At 36.3% G+C, this 16,426-nt stretch overlaps 2 protein-coding genes and 1 non-coding gene across 4 annotated transcripts; 2 read left to right on the top strand and 1 right to left on the bottom strand.

Annotated features, from left to right (window-relative positions):
• Window positions 1-7: 7 nt before the first annotated feature.
• mbf1 (multiprotein bridging factor 1) lies at window positions 8-3,726 on the top strand. The gene is made up of 5 exons (XM_018006816.2): window positions 8-169; window positions 262-385; window positions 1,315-1,475; window positions 1,535-1,683; window positions 1,750-3,726. Exons 2-5 carry the CDS (start codon window positions 262-264, stop codon window positions 1,835-1,837), a joined length of 522 nt encoding a protein of 173 aa, XP_017862305.1. The 5' UTR covers window positions 8-169; the 3' UTR covers window positions 1,838-3,726.
• Window positions 3,727-4,296: 570 nt separating this feature from the next.
• Window positions 4,297-15,827, bottom strand: Baldspot (elongation of very long chain fatty acids protein baldspot). Of its 2 annotated transcripts, none has more exons than XM_089468538.1 (4): window positions 15,564-15,827; window positions 14,033-14,303; window positions 5,568-5,705; window positions 4,297-5,476 (listed from the first exon to the last, which is right to left on the bottom strand). In XM_089468538.1, the coding sequence occupies exons 2-4, from the start codon at window positions 14,212-14,214 to the stop codon at window positions 4,840-4,842; spliced, it is 957 nt and encodes a 318-aa protein (XP_089324664.1). In that variant the 5' UTR covers window positions 14,215-14,303; window positions 15,564-15,827; the 3' UTR covers window positions 4,297-4,839. The 2 variants fall into 2 exon arrangements, with proteins under 2 accessions (XP_089324664.1, XP_017862302.1); XM_018006813.2 differs by having other exon boundaries at window positions 15,600-15,826.
• Window positions 8,000-8,211, top strand: LOC149268932 (U12 minor spliceosomal RNA). The gene has a single exon (XR_016270139.1). It is a non-coding gene; the product is annotated as a U12 minor spliceosomal RNA (small nuclear RNA).
• Window positions 15,828-16,426: the final 599 nt, after the last annotated feature.

Raw genomic sequence — 16,426 nt, 5'->3', positions numbered from 1 at the left:
AAGTTATCGAACTAGTTCTGTTCGTAAACAACCATACGACTCCTCAAGTCACACCGTACAGGTATTTCACACACATATATAGATAGTTCTGGAATTTTTAGTTTTAATTACAAAATAGTCACTATATATATTCATATTAAGGAAAGAATTAATAACAAAGCAGTCAAAAGTAAGTCGTTTGTCATTCACATAAATGTGCCGCACGCTTTTTGCTACACGTTCAACGTTTATTTCATATTTACGCCATACAAAAATAAAAAGATGTCGGACTGGGATACGGTAACTGTTTTAAGGAAAAAGGCCCCTAAGTCTAGCCAACTGAAGACCGAATCAGCTGTTAATCAGGCACGCCGCCAAGGTGTTGCCGTTGATACGCAGCAAAAGTGTAAGTAAAATAAGCAAGACACAGCCAATGTAACCAAATGAAGTCTTTGACGGCGGCAGGCAGCAACGTTTTTTATTTAATTTTCTTTTTTTTTTTTTTTGGGTAGGGGCAGTTGGTGGGATGTGCAGCTGCTGCAATATTCGATGTGATTTGCGTGGCATTTATTGTTGTTGTTTCTGCTGCTCAAAAGTGGCTTTCTAGGCATGTGTGTGTAGATGTAGGTGCACATGTATTTATGTATTCGTGAATAGTCCAATTTCGCATTACTTTTACATTTCACAATGTTTTGAAAGCTTTGCGACTCCTCAATTAAATGATAGCCGGCCATTTTGGCCACTGTCTTGCGCGGACCTGCAATCGAAATACAGCTACAAATTACGAAAAGCGAGCTGCTAACTATTGAGTGAATTTGGAGTATAGTATAAATCAATGCTAATTAAAATAACAAATTCAAATTTATTATTGAGAGCGAGAGAGACACTCTACCAAAGTATTTTTTTTTTTTTTTTTTTTTTGCTTTATTGGCAATTTGAACCTATGCCAATAGGGTAGGTTCTCTTCTTCGATTTTGCACATCTCCGAGGTCTTTATCTGATTTCATACCCATTTAAAAGAATTTATTCTGCTGGTTCAGTTCATGAGTTAGTTTCTCATCATATTTCAAACGTATTTTTGATTCAGAATGTTAAGAGATAGCTTAATAGCATTTCTCTCTGTGATGCAAGTAGTTATTGATTGGCTTAATAAAAAGTGTGTTTGTTCAATTGAATTTTTTCAGCTTATATAGATCAAAGGGTCAACTGGTAATTTGGGTGAATCAGTTCTTACACAGCTTTCAAATGTATTTGGACAAGACGTTGGGCTTAAAAGGCGTTTTCACGCTTGTAATTGATTGGTCTAATTAGAACACGTTTATACTTTCTACTTAGATGGTGCTGGCACCAACAAGCAGCATGTGACTACTAAGAACACTGCCAAGCTGGATCGTGAGACTGAAGAATTGCGGCATGACAAGATACCGTTAGATGTTGGTAAAATAATTCAGCAAGGACGCCAAGGCAAGGGTATGAGCCAGAAGGACTTGGCCACGGTAGAGATGAATTTAGAAAAATTTAAGAATGAAAATTAATATTCTTATATTTGACCCAGAAAATCTGCGAGAAACAGCAAGTGGTTACGGATTATGAAGCTGGTCGTGGAATTCCCAACAACTTGATACTTGGCAAAATGGAGCGGGTGCTTGGCATAAAATTACGTGGCAAGGAGCGCGGCCAACCAATAGCGCCTCCCGGTAAAAAGTGAGATGATGCTGCTGCGTCTACTATACACGTTGCTTTCACTACTAACAACACCAACAAAAGCAGCAGCAACAACACCAGCAATAAACATCCAAGGCAACAACCACAATTGGACTCTGGAGGTTGGAGTACTGTGTGCAGTCGACGCAAATGAAGCAAATATCGGGAGGCTGTTTATCAACAACAACAGCAGCAGCAACAAAAGGAGAGTGAACGAGTTAAGAAACCATCAAAAGCTATTTAAACAACAAAAACATCAACAAACAATCCAATCAAACAGCCATGAGCGCCAACCACACAAGCAACATTCGCAACTAATTCTTTTCTAACATTTTTCAATTTTAAATAATTTACAATTTAGTGACTAAAATTCAAACATTGTAATTCAATTATTGGTAAAAAGAAAAAAAATCCCTAAACACTCATAGCTCACGGGACAATGCGAAACGCAACAACAAACTATAGCCTGAACTAAAATGAAAAACTATACTACAAATTTATTAAAATATGTTGCAAATGGCTCGAAAAAAGTTGTAGTTCTGTTTTTTGTGAGTTTATTTTGCTCATTTTTTGGCATTTCTTTAACACTATTATAATTTATTGTTTTTATTTATAATGAATACGTTTTATATGCATTAAAAGGATGAAGCGTTGAATTATACACACGAAGAAAAAAACAAAGAAGCCATAAAGATATTCCTTTTATTTGATTCATTCTAAGTGGAAGATTGGTTGGACTCAAATTTTGGCTGTTTTTCACATAACAATACTATATATACTAATATGCATGCATCATAAACTACTTACATATGTATATTCCGTATGTAGGATTTGTGTAATACACTAGAGCTTATCCGGATCCTTTTTGTAATCTATCACATATTACAAATAATTATAATAATAATGTCTAGGTTCTGGGGTCTTCAAATGTGCGTTTACTTAGAAACAGTCACACACACACACACACGGAGACTCTTCCGCACACACTCTTGCAAAATACACTTTTTAAGTATTTTAGCAAAACATTTTCTAGTCTAGTATTACAAAATTTTAATGATATTTTAATTATCGAAACATTTTTGGAGAATAACACTTTCTCGATAAAGATAAAGTCAAAAACTTATATAATATATATGTATACATAAATGTAGTAGTAAAACATTTTTCCAGAAAATAAATGTTTTCCCTCTTAGACATTTTGCGTTTAACTGAGTTCCAGTTAATCGGGTATAGGTGAGGCTGAAATATTAGCCTTGAACTTACATCAGATTACATAGATCAATTACAAACGGAATTCGGAGCAACGGCAATGTCAAGATGCCAAGTAAACAACTTCGATCTTTCAAACTGCGTAAAATTAGAAACTATTTTGTAGTAAATTAAATTAAAAATTTTTCGGGCTCTATATACATTTCAGCTATGCATTAATGACTTTGAGGAAATACTTAAAGCAAATACTTGGAGGAATTTCTTAGAGGAAATACGTCGAGGAAACACTTTTTAGATTAGGTCAGGAAATAAATAGGTCAGCTAATGAGTCTATAGCTATTGTACATATTGGTTGCCAACCTATATTTGATTTTATTATTATGATGATAGCTTGTTAATTATGTTGGCAACTTTTCATTTTTTCCATTTCTATTTTTCACCCGGAAGCCTAGTTTTATCCACAGTCCAACTCATTTTGGAACTCAACACCTGACGCACTAGATTTCATGCATCTGTTTCCCATTGGAGTGTCATTTATATCTGTTGTGTTGTACCTTACCATTTTACTGTTGTATTTACTGGACTATGCCATGGGTAAGCCTACTGTTATGCATATAACAGGCAGACTATATGAACTGAAACAAAGACATGGAATGAAACACCTTCGTTATTTCCTTTTCCTTTTGTTACCTTTTATTTATCCGTTTTCCAAGCTTCTTCCTTTTTGTTCGTTATTAAATTTTTACCCGACAAAAAATTGCATGTTTTTTTTTTTTTTTAGTTTAGTTTGGTTTTTTTTTTTACTGTCTCAGGAACGCATGAGCATTCGTATTACTTCAACTCTCCCTTTCTTTCTTTCTCGTTCTTTATCTACTTATTTTTTCTTTGCTTCGTTTATACTAAATTAACTTTTCAAGTAGGACTGTTTGCTTGACTTTTTTTTTCTTACAAATATAAATATATAATTTAAGCATTTGCTTTGTTTTTCTTTGTTACATTCTTTTTCTTCTTCTTTGCCATTAGAAACTTTTTGATCATTTCAAATTTCTTGAAAAATTAAAAAATCAAAACTAAATGCATGCCCCTGCCACGTTTTTTTTTTTGTTTTTCGCGTTAGTTTTTTTTTCTATCAAAAGTTAGTTATTGAATTCAGTTTATGTTTTCTTCTTATTTTCAACTTCTTTTCTTTTAACAATTTGCGCAAATAGAAAACTAGACTAAAACATTACATTGATTTTCGAGTTCTCTGCCCAGAATATCGATTAGAACAAAACAGCTAACACAATCAGTTAGAGTTATATATGAATATATGTATATATACATACATAAATGTATACATACATATATGTATATATAAGTATGTAATTAGTTGTGTATATAGATAGTTATTTGTAGGATCTAAGCTTCGTTTAAGTATTTATTAAACACAAATGTTAAATATTATTTATTTCTCTTTTTTACAACAAGAAAACAAATTGGAAAACTATACTCGAAGTATTAAGAACTTTAGGCTTAAACAGCACACGGCTCGGGGCTGATTATACAGATATAGTATATGTATAGCATCTATATACATATATCGCTGACTCTTTGCTTTATGGACTGATAAAAGTTCATCCGTTCCATAGCTAACTTTTTACAAAAATCACCTAACTGACTCGACTTGGCTTCAAATTTTCAATTTCAATATGTACATGACATTTTATATATATAAATAAATATATATAGATGGGTGTGTGTAAGCCAGTTTAGCCTGGTAAAACTCTAAACTTATAATTAAAGTTGATCAAACGCCCCTCATATGTGCGCCAGTATCTGTGTGTGTGTAGAGTTTTGCCTGGGTTTAAAACTTAAAAAACAACTTTTACATCCCGCTAAAGTATAAATCAAACGTCCTTAGCCTTTTTGCGAGAGGAAGAGGGGCGCATGCTACATTAAAGTTAGGCTCTACTGTGCCTTCGCCTTGCGTATATAGGCAGCCTGTGCATCCTCGCCAACATATTTGCTAGATATGACGTTCGCATCAGCTGTGGAAATGGGGCTCGACAATTTGGCCGTATTCTGTGCCACCAACGAGGCGGCCATGCGGCGACTCTTGTGACCACCGGGCGACAGGTAGGCCTTGTAGAAGAAGCGTGCGAACAGCACAAAGTAGCTGAAGTACATGGCAATCGATAGATTGATGTTGCGCTGCGATATATTGCACGATTGCGTGCCGTGCGTCTTCAGGAATCCATTCGCCCACACATTAATCGCACAGCCGATGATCATTTGTGTCAGCTGCAGCGACGTGATGATCATTGAGATGAAGCGTGGGGGATTGAAGCGAGCCGCTTTGAGCGCATAGTAGCTGTACATCACGGAGTGCACACAGTAGTTCATCACAATGAACCAGCGGGCGGAACTAGTGTATTCGGTGTAGCTGAACCACGAGTAGATGAGCACAGTGATGTGATGATACCAGTGCAGGAAGATCAATGGCTGTTTACGCAATACGATGAATATCGTATCGCCCAATTCCGGCAGTTTGCTCAGCACAAATAACCAGGTCCAGAAGCCGCACACACGGTCTTGCTCAATGTAACTGCATCAGAGTGGTAGAAAGAGAGCAAAAGGGAGAGAGAGATATATGATGATGTTGTTGAGCTTGCAAAAAGAGTATTGAAGTACTTTACCTGGGCACACAGACCGAATGGAATAGTCCATAATGTCGTAGGACGTGCAACAGTTCCGGCGCAGTGCGTGCAGCGCCCATTATGCTGAACATGGCTAACAAGGTGTTCCATATGATCAGTGGGCCACGCAGTTGAAATCTAAAAGAGAAAAGAGGTCGAGAGAGTGGGTTAAGATAGTTAAATCAAGATTAAGTTTTCTAAAAAATGAACTAGTTCATATGTTTCTACTAATATTCTCGAAATAGCACATTTACGTCAACTCTATCGCTCGTCATAATTTGTCTGTGTGACTTTGACTGATCATGAATATGCAAATATTGCATTGCAATAAGCAAAGATCAACAAACTTTGAAGTTTATTTTAAGTTAAGTCAGTTAATAGGGCGAGGCTGTGGCAGCGGGAGCAAATAACAATAGCAACAACAATAATCTATGCAATAATCATATGTCATTCATTTCATGAAGTGTTTATCATTTAGCTATTTAGTTGGCCTAAAGATCAATATTAATTTGCGCGACACGCGTGACACTCCTGGGGGCATGAGCCCTCACCTATGAAACACACATACATATTGGCTTGCATATAAGTACATAACACACATATACATATATATAAGTACATAGCACACATATACACATGCATATGTGTTATCTGGCTAATCGTTAAAGGTTACCGCGAAGTCAAAGCATTTAGATTTTAATTATCAGATCTCCCAGCATTTGTGAATCAACAAACAAAAAAATCTAAATAAATCGTGCGATCGGCACGTCATTTACGATCTTACTTATTTAATATATAAGTTTATATAGTATATATACCCTTCAAGAAGGACAAGGTGTTCAGCTACGCACAGTGTTCTGTCAGTTACAGCTCTTGATCCACATAAAGTGATCTCAAGTTATATAGATACTAGACATTATTAATTATTCTTGATTAAAATGTTTAAGCCCCGAAGTTTGTAAATCACTATTAGTTCATAAATCTAAACTAACCATGAAGTTTACTTAGCCAGTTGATCCATATATTTTTAAAATCTCCCCACCTCTAGATCATATTTATTCATTATATAGCTAAATCATGTGATAAAAAGTTCCCAAAGTTGATAATTTACTTTTGATCGCAATTAATGAAATTTTTTAATCCGTGCTCCAAACATGTTTCGCAGGTTTAATGAGCGTGAAACTGTTTTATATATCTACTTATATATATACACACATCCAACAATAAACACATCGTTCTAAAATGATATATATATATATATATATATATATATATATATATATATATATATATATATATATATATATATATTTTTTTTTTTTTTTTTTTAATTTTTTATTTTTTTTTATTTTTAAAGCGATGTGTTTATTGTTGAGTAGCCCGTAAAACACAGCATGAACAGAGCATGACTCAAGGGCGTGCCGGGTCTGAGTCAAAGGCCGGTCAAAAGAAACCTATACATGTATGTATGTACATATATATGTACATAGTAAAAAGTACTAGCAATCAGTCAACTACCTAGTCAGCTAGCTAATCTAGCAATACTATTTGCATCCAATGTCTAATGCATTTAAAAGTCCACTGAAATAACTATTTTGTTACACTTCTGCCTCAAATCTTATCATTCGTATTACTCATAGAAAAGACTTGCCAGACAAAAAAAAAAAAAAAAAAATCAATATTGATAGACTTTTATCGAAACAGTGTAGGCGGGAGAGCTTGAATATGGCGTGTTATTTTCGTTATACGTAATTTTTCATTATATGACTTATCAGGAAGTAATACTACTTTAAAACACTATTTAAACTTAAGCTATACATTTCAATAATGATTTTAAGCTGTTGTTCTAAGTATTTTTAGTTACTTGATATATGCAAAATACTGATATATGCAGTAATCAAGCTAATAAACTCCATCAATAGGCATTAATGATATAATTATTGCATTTTTGCATTTTGTTTTAGGAATGTAGGTATTGGAATCTCTAGTTAAACACCAACTAGATTTGGATGTATATATAAACCAGGAAAAATAAAACAAATTGAGAGATTTGCATGCCAGACAGTGGCCTCTATATAATATATGTGTATCATAGCACTAAATTGTCACAGATAAGAAACAATCAGAGACAATGGACAATTAAGCTGCGTGTGCTGTTGCTACTGATGCGGCTGCTCGCTGCTCTATTAATTTACAACTATGCTATAGCAGACCATATCTAGATTTTGAACAATTCAGTAAAAAGCTGAAAACAAAAAGAAAACCAAATTAAATTCGCTTTATTTAAACGAATCAAGCAAAGGCAACTTCTCTCAACGACAACGTTCAACGACGTCGCTGTTGGGAATTTCAACACTTTTACTGCCCTTATAATTCCCAAGCGGTTATGCCCGGCCGTCCATGACTCGCGCTGTGGCCGCCACATGCGAATCGTGCCAAAACATAATGAGTAAGGAAAACCAATAGGCCTTGCTAATCGCTTGGCAGCTTGGCTTCTCGGCAGAAGGGACTGCAAGGTCCCTTTGAAGCTCAATTTTTGATAGGGCACAGGTCGTCCCCGTGTTCAGATGCGCAGTGCGGCGGGCCGGCGCCTACTTTGTGTCCGGTTTGCTGTGCTCGCATTTTGGGTGTAGCGATCTGCCCGATTGATGATGCTTGCCTTGACGGCTGAGGTTATGAGGAGAAGAGGACTGTGACTACCAAAATTCCAATGTCAGTTTTCACTTTGCGAAAATTGCATAAGCAGCTGGCAGCTGGCAGCGGTTGCGTTTGTGTGTGTGTTAAGAGAGCGAGAGGGGAAGGCAGTTAGCAAAGCGTTCGCTCCTCTCTCTCTCTCTCTCCCGCCCCTCCTTGACAATGAGCGAAACCAGATTTTGCAATGCACTGGACTTTTTAGGAATTATGCAAGCTGCACAAGCAGCTGTTAACAAAGAGAGAGTGCTGCCACACACACACATACATACATAGAGACGGAGAGAGTCGAAAAGAGAGCAGCCGACACGACTTGTAATGAAGCAAACGTAATCAAATGCTTGTTTCAGTCGACTATTGTTTGCTTTTTCGGACTTTATTTATGCAGACATGCTGATACCTATTCCGCTACGTAGGCGTGTGTGTGTGCGTGTGTATATACGTATAATTTAGGTGTATACAAAATATGCATGTATATGCTCTTTATGGCTGATTTGCAGTTTTTGTTGATGTTGTTGTTGCTGTTTTCGTTTTGCCTTTTGGGCCACAAATGCGCAACATTGTCTCACAGCAGTTGACGGCAATTCAATTTTGTGTTTCTCTCATTTTAATTTGGCCAACATTTTGTTGTTGTTGATTTTGCATTGCAACATTTGTTTCTTTTTTTGCGGTTTCCCTGCTTTAGTTACTGTCAACTGATTTTTATTTTTTTTTTATTTATTTATTTATTTTTTTTTTAATTTGCTCATGCATAATTATTATGCTCGTCTTTAATAGTTGACCTCTTGACCAATGAATGCTGGACTTGCGTAATCATCACAGGGTCAGAGATTTGAGGTTGACCTTAATTGCATCTTTAAATGGATACATTTATATTCGAAATAAACTGCCTAGACTAATATCGCAAGCGAAAATCCTTATCTCATTGTAAAGTTCTCAAAATCCCAATATTGTACGGTCTTTAACGCAACGTGGGAGTGTGGCAGAAAGAGCGAGGGAGTATCTCTCTCTCTCTTTCTCTGTATTAAATATTTTAAAGGTCAACAATGCGCAAATTTTTAGAGAATGACAACTATGCGAGCAGGTGCAGCTGTGGTAATCACAAAGGTAAACAACACGAATCGATGTCGAAAGTAAAAGCGAAAATGTGGCATGATCAACACAGATGCTGCTGCACATGAAGAGAGCGTGTGAGAGAGAGAGAGAGATCTGGGCGAGCTGAGCTTTTGATACAGCCGCGGGCAAGCAGAATTGAATTTCTACTTTGATTACATTTCTGGTTGTTGTTGTTGTTGTTATTACGTAGGCTTTCGTAAATATTTGAATGACACACTTTATTAACATGCTCTCTCTCTCGCTCTCTCGCATACTCTCTTCTACTACCTACCTATTTAGCTTTAGACTTGTCATAGCTAACGGTTAATTTCTTGCTGGCAACCTTTAAAATTTCACTTTTACACATGGCATCTGAATTGATCGTTGTTTGCGCTCAATAAAAACCTAATATACATATGTTTCCATCTGTCAATGTATATGTGCATAAATAACTGTTATTGTGGGACTGTTGCCGCTTGTAATTGCGAATGCCTCGCGGTAATGACTGAACCGTCACGCCCACTCGACACGTCACATCATATACAACAATTATTAATATTTTAAATATAATTTCCTCTGCTCTGACGCGCCAGGAGAAGACTATACACGGGCGGAGGAAATTGAGCTATTTGCGTGCTGCCACTACATATTTTTACCGTTTGATTTGGTAGGGTTATAGTGAGTGGAAGTATTTATTGGACAGGCGTCTGTAATTTTCACACACACACTCACAACTATAAGATGTTTGTGAAGCCATATTTACTCAGCAATTCTCTAAAGGCAATAACTAAATAAAATATAAAAAAAGTAGTTAATTCTATGATATTTAAAGGTCAGGAATCTGACGAGTCTAAATCTGTATAATTAAGCATTTCTATATTTTGCCTAGTTTAAAGGTTATTCTAGGAAATTCATAGGCAATTTACTTAGATTAGCTTGGGGAAAATGGTATGAAATCACCCATTTCTCACGCTTGACTGTGATAATTCCATTGAAGGGCCAGCCTAAAAACTGTCTCTTCTCTTTTTCCATCAGTTATGTTAAAGTTTACGCTGTAATAAAGCAATTCATTGTTGTTTAATAGAATTGGCGGACTTCAAAACTAATGCCAAATATTTGTTGACAAACTTGGCTAAGTATTACCTCTATGACATGTGCCTAATACTTCTACCCTACATGGCTATAAACCTAGAACTTTGGCTTCACTATGCCATATCTCTCTCCCTCTCTCTCTCGCCATCCCTCACAGTGTGTGACGTTTTGCGCCCACACACACAGGGGCAGAACGTATATGATGTAGATTCTGTAGCCCATTATTTTATATACGAACAGCACACGAACCAACACGCGGCGAGGCCGAGCTACACTGAGCAACAAAATATTTGCACACTTCAGATTCTTGTTTTTGGTTTTTGTTATTCCTCTTAATTATAATGTGTTTGCTTTGTTTAGCCTTGTGCTTTTTTGTTTATGTAAAATTCGCCTTCTCTGTTGGCTAGTGTAATGCACGCAAGCAGAAATGTTGCCTTGGGGTAATTGAATGTCCTGCGCCCCTCTGCGCCTTTTGTGTCTACGCAGCCAGAGGCAGGCCCACTTGTGATATGTTTCTCAGAGTCGCCGAGGGACCAGGTTGAACTTACATATATATATATGTGTAGGAGTGTTTGCGTGCGTGTGTATGTGATTTGCAGTCACATTTGGGTAAAAAGCTGGGCCACATTTAAATGACTTTGAATTGAGGTTCCAAGTGGAAAACGACTGTGAAAATACAGTGTGTACACGATAAACAAAACAAGTTTATGAAATATATCTGTTATATTTGTTATATGCTAAAAACTGATTTAATATTTATTTATAAATCGATACAATTTGTATAATTTAAAGAGAATCACATTTCGTGTAGCATGAGCCAATAATGGAATCGAACCAATACAACTCTACAAACTATGTCTAAAAGTATGGATTCTCATTTCAAGAAACTCGCACTCACTGTACCATTTACCGTTGTTGTGTGTGCGATCGAATTACTATATAGTTGAACCCAAACGTGAATCATGGTAAATGATATCATAAACAATTACGACAGGCGGCTTGTTCTGCCTCTCATTATTGGGTTTCTCTTGCCCCAACATTGTGCTGAATTCTGAATTTGATAAGAGCGCGTTCCACATGGCGCGAGCATGGACTGATAACACACCCACATGAACGTATATAAGCATATGTATAGTGTATATGTATATTATATATTTCAGTTAATTGCAATAGCAATCCGGAGAGTTTACAGCTTATAAGGGCGTTCCAAAGATCGTTGTTTAAGTTAGCAGATAAAAATAAATATCGAAAGATGATCTCAGTGCGATTTATTAAGCGTGTTCAATGCATTTTGTATTACTTTTGTGTAAAGCCCATTTGACTGACGCAGATCACCGATCCGTGCTGAACACCGTGGCAACCTATTCCATTTGCACCTTTCTGTTCCAAGTCCAAGGTGGGTAAATATTGAAACAAGATTTCAAGTGTAAAGCAAACCAAATAGGGAATATAGTATGCACACATACATACATATATAAAAAATTTGTCAAATCTAGGCGTATGCATGAGCCAAGCCCTGGGCGAAATCAAGTTGGTCAATCTTACAGAGATTGATTGAGTGAGAGAGAAAGAGAGAGAGAGAGGGAGCTAAGGTTTCAAGCGTGGGACATGCTACATGCTCGTTATATAAGAAGACATCATAAAAAAAGAGATCACCACTCAAAACATAGAAACAATTTAGTAAGAGAATCGACGTTGTCTTTAAAAATAAAGTCTCGTTCGCAAAAATCACAACGTTTGCGATAAGCAATCGAATTTATTGAAGGCCAAACGGAATTGCAGCTGTCTGTCTGTCGCCAACAAACGATGTTATTGAAAACTTTTCACATTTGTCTTTCAGTTTTTCATGTAGCATAGAAGTAGTCAGATAGAGCAGTGGTATAGTATAGATCAAAACTAAACTACTTCTAAGAAGTGGACGGAAAACAAAATAACTAAAATACAGTAGATTTAATATCATTAATTTCGTACAATGTATTGCAATGCACCTGAGATAGCTCAGTAGAAGGTCCAGTAAGGGCCAGTAAGTATTACTGGCAAAGACTTTTCATGTCTTTTGCATGTATCAATTTCAAGACGGACATAGCACAAACCAATATACTGTATTCGAATTACAACAACTAGAACTGTTTTAAGTTTATCAGCAGATTTCCGGGAACTGCTTGCATCACAGACATCTACATTTCGCAGTAAAAAGTTTCCGTGTTTACATTTGGAGAGTTTGTTATGAGTAATCCTTGCTCTGAAATAGTCGCTGTCTGGCTATGTAGCGTGTGCCCTTAATGGGTTGGCATGTCAAATGTCAATTCAGATATTTAACGACAATTGACGATTCGACAGTCAAAATTATATAATCGCAGTCGAAGTCATATTATTGCAATTGCACTTTGTAAAATTTGGAAAAATTGCAACAATTTTTTCAGGTCAAATTGACAATGATAATTTGTTTTGTTATTGGGTTTAGTTTTTGTAAGAATTAGTTAAGCAAGGTTTGTTTTGGGTAAGTAACGTGACCCTATCTGGGCGTAACACTCCATGTGCCGCGGTCTATAATTTACGTACATTAACACGGGCGCAGGTGGAAATTCGGAATTGCGAACATTTTACATGGTAAGCCAGTCGGGAGGTACTACATTATAATTACGCATAAGTATGTGAGTAGCAGCTGTACGGGAATTGTATGAAAGTCCCATATTGTAGCAGATATAGCAATATATGCATAAAAAATAACTTTAATTAGAATTTAATTGTACTTGAATTAGTTGATATTAGGCCTAATGGCTCTACAATATGATATTATGTTATATTCTGAATAATGTGTTGAGTTGGTTCCATAAGTAATAAGTTTTAGTAGTTAAGCCCGGAAATAGTAATATGCAAATAGTAATGCTCATATTAAAGTTGCCGGGTCGACATTTGTTGGCTCTAGGTAGTTTGATTATGTGTCACAGATAAGGAGCAAATCCATATTCTAAAGCTTTCTGTAGACAACAAAAGTTTGCTTGTCCCCCAAAAACTAAATATGGAAACAAGCAGACATTAGAAATGTCTTCTGAATTCCACGAATATTAAATCTTATTGGACAAACTGAGAAAGTGCAGAGCGTGGGGCGCTCCAATAAGAAAATGAGGTACATAACACGCGCCGCAAACTGTTTTTCTTTTGTGAGAAAAGCAAGAGAATAACGCTGCTGGAGAGGGTTCATGGTTTCCGACAGACTGTCGGACATATGTATGTATGTGTCTGGGACAGAGTGCTGGCCCAATGTCAAAAGCAGTTAATAATAAAGAGCAAGAGAGGGACAGAGAGTTGAAGAGCGAGCAAATTATGCAACGCATGCGAAATTCAAACAGACTAAATATGCTAGAGTGAAAGCTCTTCTTGAAGATACATACAATCCGCTCTGTCAAAAACAAAACTCGAGAGATTATAATAGGTATATAATATGAACAGACTTGACTACAGGAAGGATGTACTTTAAAGGCACACTAAATTATTCCTTTTTTATCGTAAACGTATTGCCTTAATTTGCTTACTTTAGCAAGTTAACACTTTATATAGACATGTGCCATAAAACATAAACTTACCTCGGTCGATTTTGCATAAAATGCTGACCCCCAAATATGACGAGCATATAAATGCCGCAGTAGTAGAAGACCCATGTCCAGTTCTCCAGCATCCATTTGCGTGTGCGCTGGTGTATGAAATCGTTCTCGAAATCAAAGATATACGAATAGTTGGGCGTAACGCTGATGTCCATGTTGATCATTGTGCTGCCGGTGTGTACTTTCTGAGTAAGGGATAGACTCTGTGTATATGTATATGTGGGTCTTTGTGTGTGTGACTGTTGGCGGGTTTCTACAGAGAGAAAAACAATACGAGATATTGATTATAGACTCTACTAATGGTTATCAAAAATCACACGCATGCACAATTTTTTTTGTTTTTCAATTTATTTATTTTTATTTCGTTTTTTTTTTTTAATTCTTTTTTTTTTTTTATCTTAGTTTTCTTGGTGTTATTTTGTAATCACAATTTTGACCCGCATTTAAAAAATAGAAAGCGCGCATAAGTTTTTGGCTTGCAGAGAGTGACCTTCCAGTTGGGTCCATTGATTTTGCATAAACATTGAGAGGAGAGAGCGCGCCTGCCGCTCTCTTGGAACACACATACATAAGCGCGCGTAAATGCAATCCATTCATGAATGGCGGCTGCTGATGCTTCTTCTTCACCATCTTCTGTTTTGTCTTCCGCATTTCACACCTTCGTCAGTCGCTTCCATGCACTTGTCTCATTAATGTTAAAAGTAGTAGGAGCTAATAGGAGGGGGCACATTTAGGTAAGGCACGCGACAGTCTGGCGGCTGCGTTAGTCTAATTCACTCATTTTCTCTAACTTACAGTCGAAAAAAAAAAACATGTGTAACAAAACGAAACGCGAAAAATATATAATATACGAACGGCGCTGTTGGCAGGTGCCGGGAAGAAAAATAAAGTTAATAGTATGGAAGACATATATACATATGGGTATACGACTACATATACATATGTATACATATGCATGCTCGTATTTGAATGCTAATTGCATGCCAGACACGCGACAGTTTGTCTACGCACACAAGCTCACAAACATACGTAGGCACAACGCACACTCACCACAGATACATACACTCACACTCACTCATACGACTACACTCAGGTACTTTTTTCATTTCATTTCGTTTGAAAGCTTAGCTTTAGAGTATCATATCCGGTTTTTTTCGCGGCCCAACGCTTTCAAAATTTCTAGTGAAATTTTTTTGCCGCTAAGGTTTTCCTATAAACATGCACGCATGCATATTTAAGCGCGTGCATGTGTTCCGCTTGTATATGTATGTGGTTTATGTTGTCCCACCACCGCTGCCCTGGCAAAAAAAAAAAGAGATCAAACACTCGCTTCGCCACACACAGTCATCTTCTCGCCCATTTTATCTTCTCTCTCATTTTATGCTGAGCGCGCCGACGTAATCGATAAAGTACACAAATACGATAAAAATACATGTGGCAAAAAAGGAAGACAAAATTCCTGTTCACAGTTAATCTCACTCAACACTTTAGCACTCTTTCATTTTTCAATTACATTTTTTTTTCTTAAGTACGTTTGGTAGGCATTTACTTTTTATTTGTGTTGTTTTATACGCTGGCCAGTCTTAAAATGCACGCGGTACACTTTTCGGATTTCGTGCGCTTATATGGAACTCTCTTTTCGAGCAGCCGGCGTTCCACTGAGCGCAATCGTCTCGCTGCTTGTGTATTTAAGTTTTTTATTTAAACAATTTGCAACGAACGAGCAGTAATAACAGCGCGTGCTGCCGATTCGTTCAGGGGTTAACTTTGTTATGTTAAGCTTAACATTGTTGTTATTTTAACAGATATTTCTGAATTTGCAAATGTTAAGCAAGCGATAGTTGTAATCGATAGGGACACAATTATTATCGATGGGCGGGTGTACAGCAGCTGTTGCTCTGGTGTATCTCACGTTAGTCAGCTGTTTCTAGACATAGTTGGTGCCAAATTTGAAAAATTGTTAACTTAATCCAAATCAAAAAATAATAATTTAGGGTAGTGAGAAATTATATATATTATAAAATGGTTTATTTTTTTTTTTAATTTCTCTCTTAAGTTTTTAGTCTTGGGAGACATTAATATTAAAAATAAAAATTCGTCACAATGTTTTATATTATTTATTACACATATTACAAACAGCATATATCGAACAATAATATGCATAATTATTTGTATAAACCTAGCTACTTAGTTCGTTAATATTACACCAAATACATTTAGATATAATTTTTAATTATATTAGTTGTATCAAATATTTCTAATGATTTTCCTAAAACTAGAATTTTTTTGTTTTGTATAATTTTTTTCTACTAAATGAAGACTTGCAGCTGGTGGAAGCAATATACAAACGCATTCCAAAAAATAATACAAAATACA

Source organism: Drosophila arizonae, chromosome 4 (genome assembly GCF_054131065.1).
Source record: "Drosophila arizonae isolate 15081-1271.41 chromosome 4, UAZ_ARI_1.0, whole genome shotgun sequence".
Taxonomy (NCBI): Eukaryota; Metazoa; Arthropoda; class Insecta; order Diptera; family Drosophilidae; genus Drosophila; species Drosophila arizonae.
Note: the sequence above shows the minus strand (reverse complement) of the source record. Positions and strands in the feature narration are given on the sequence as shown.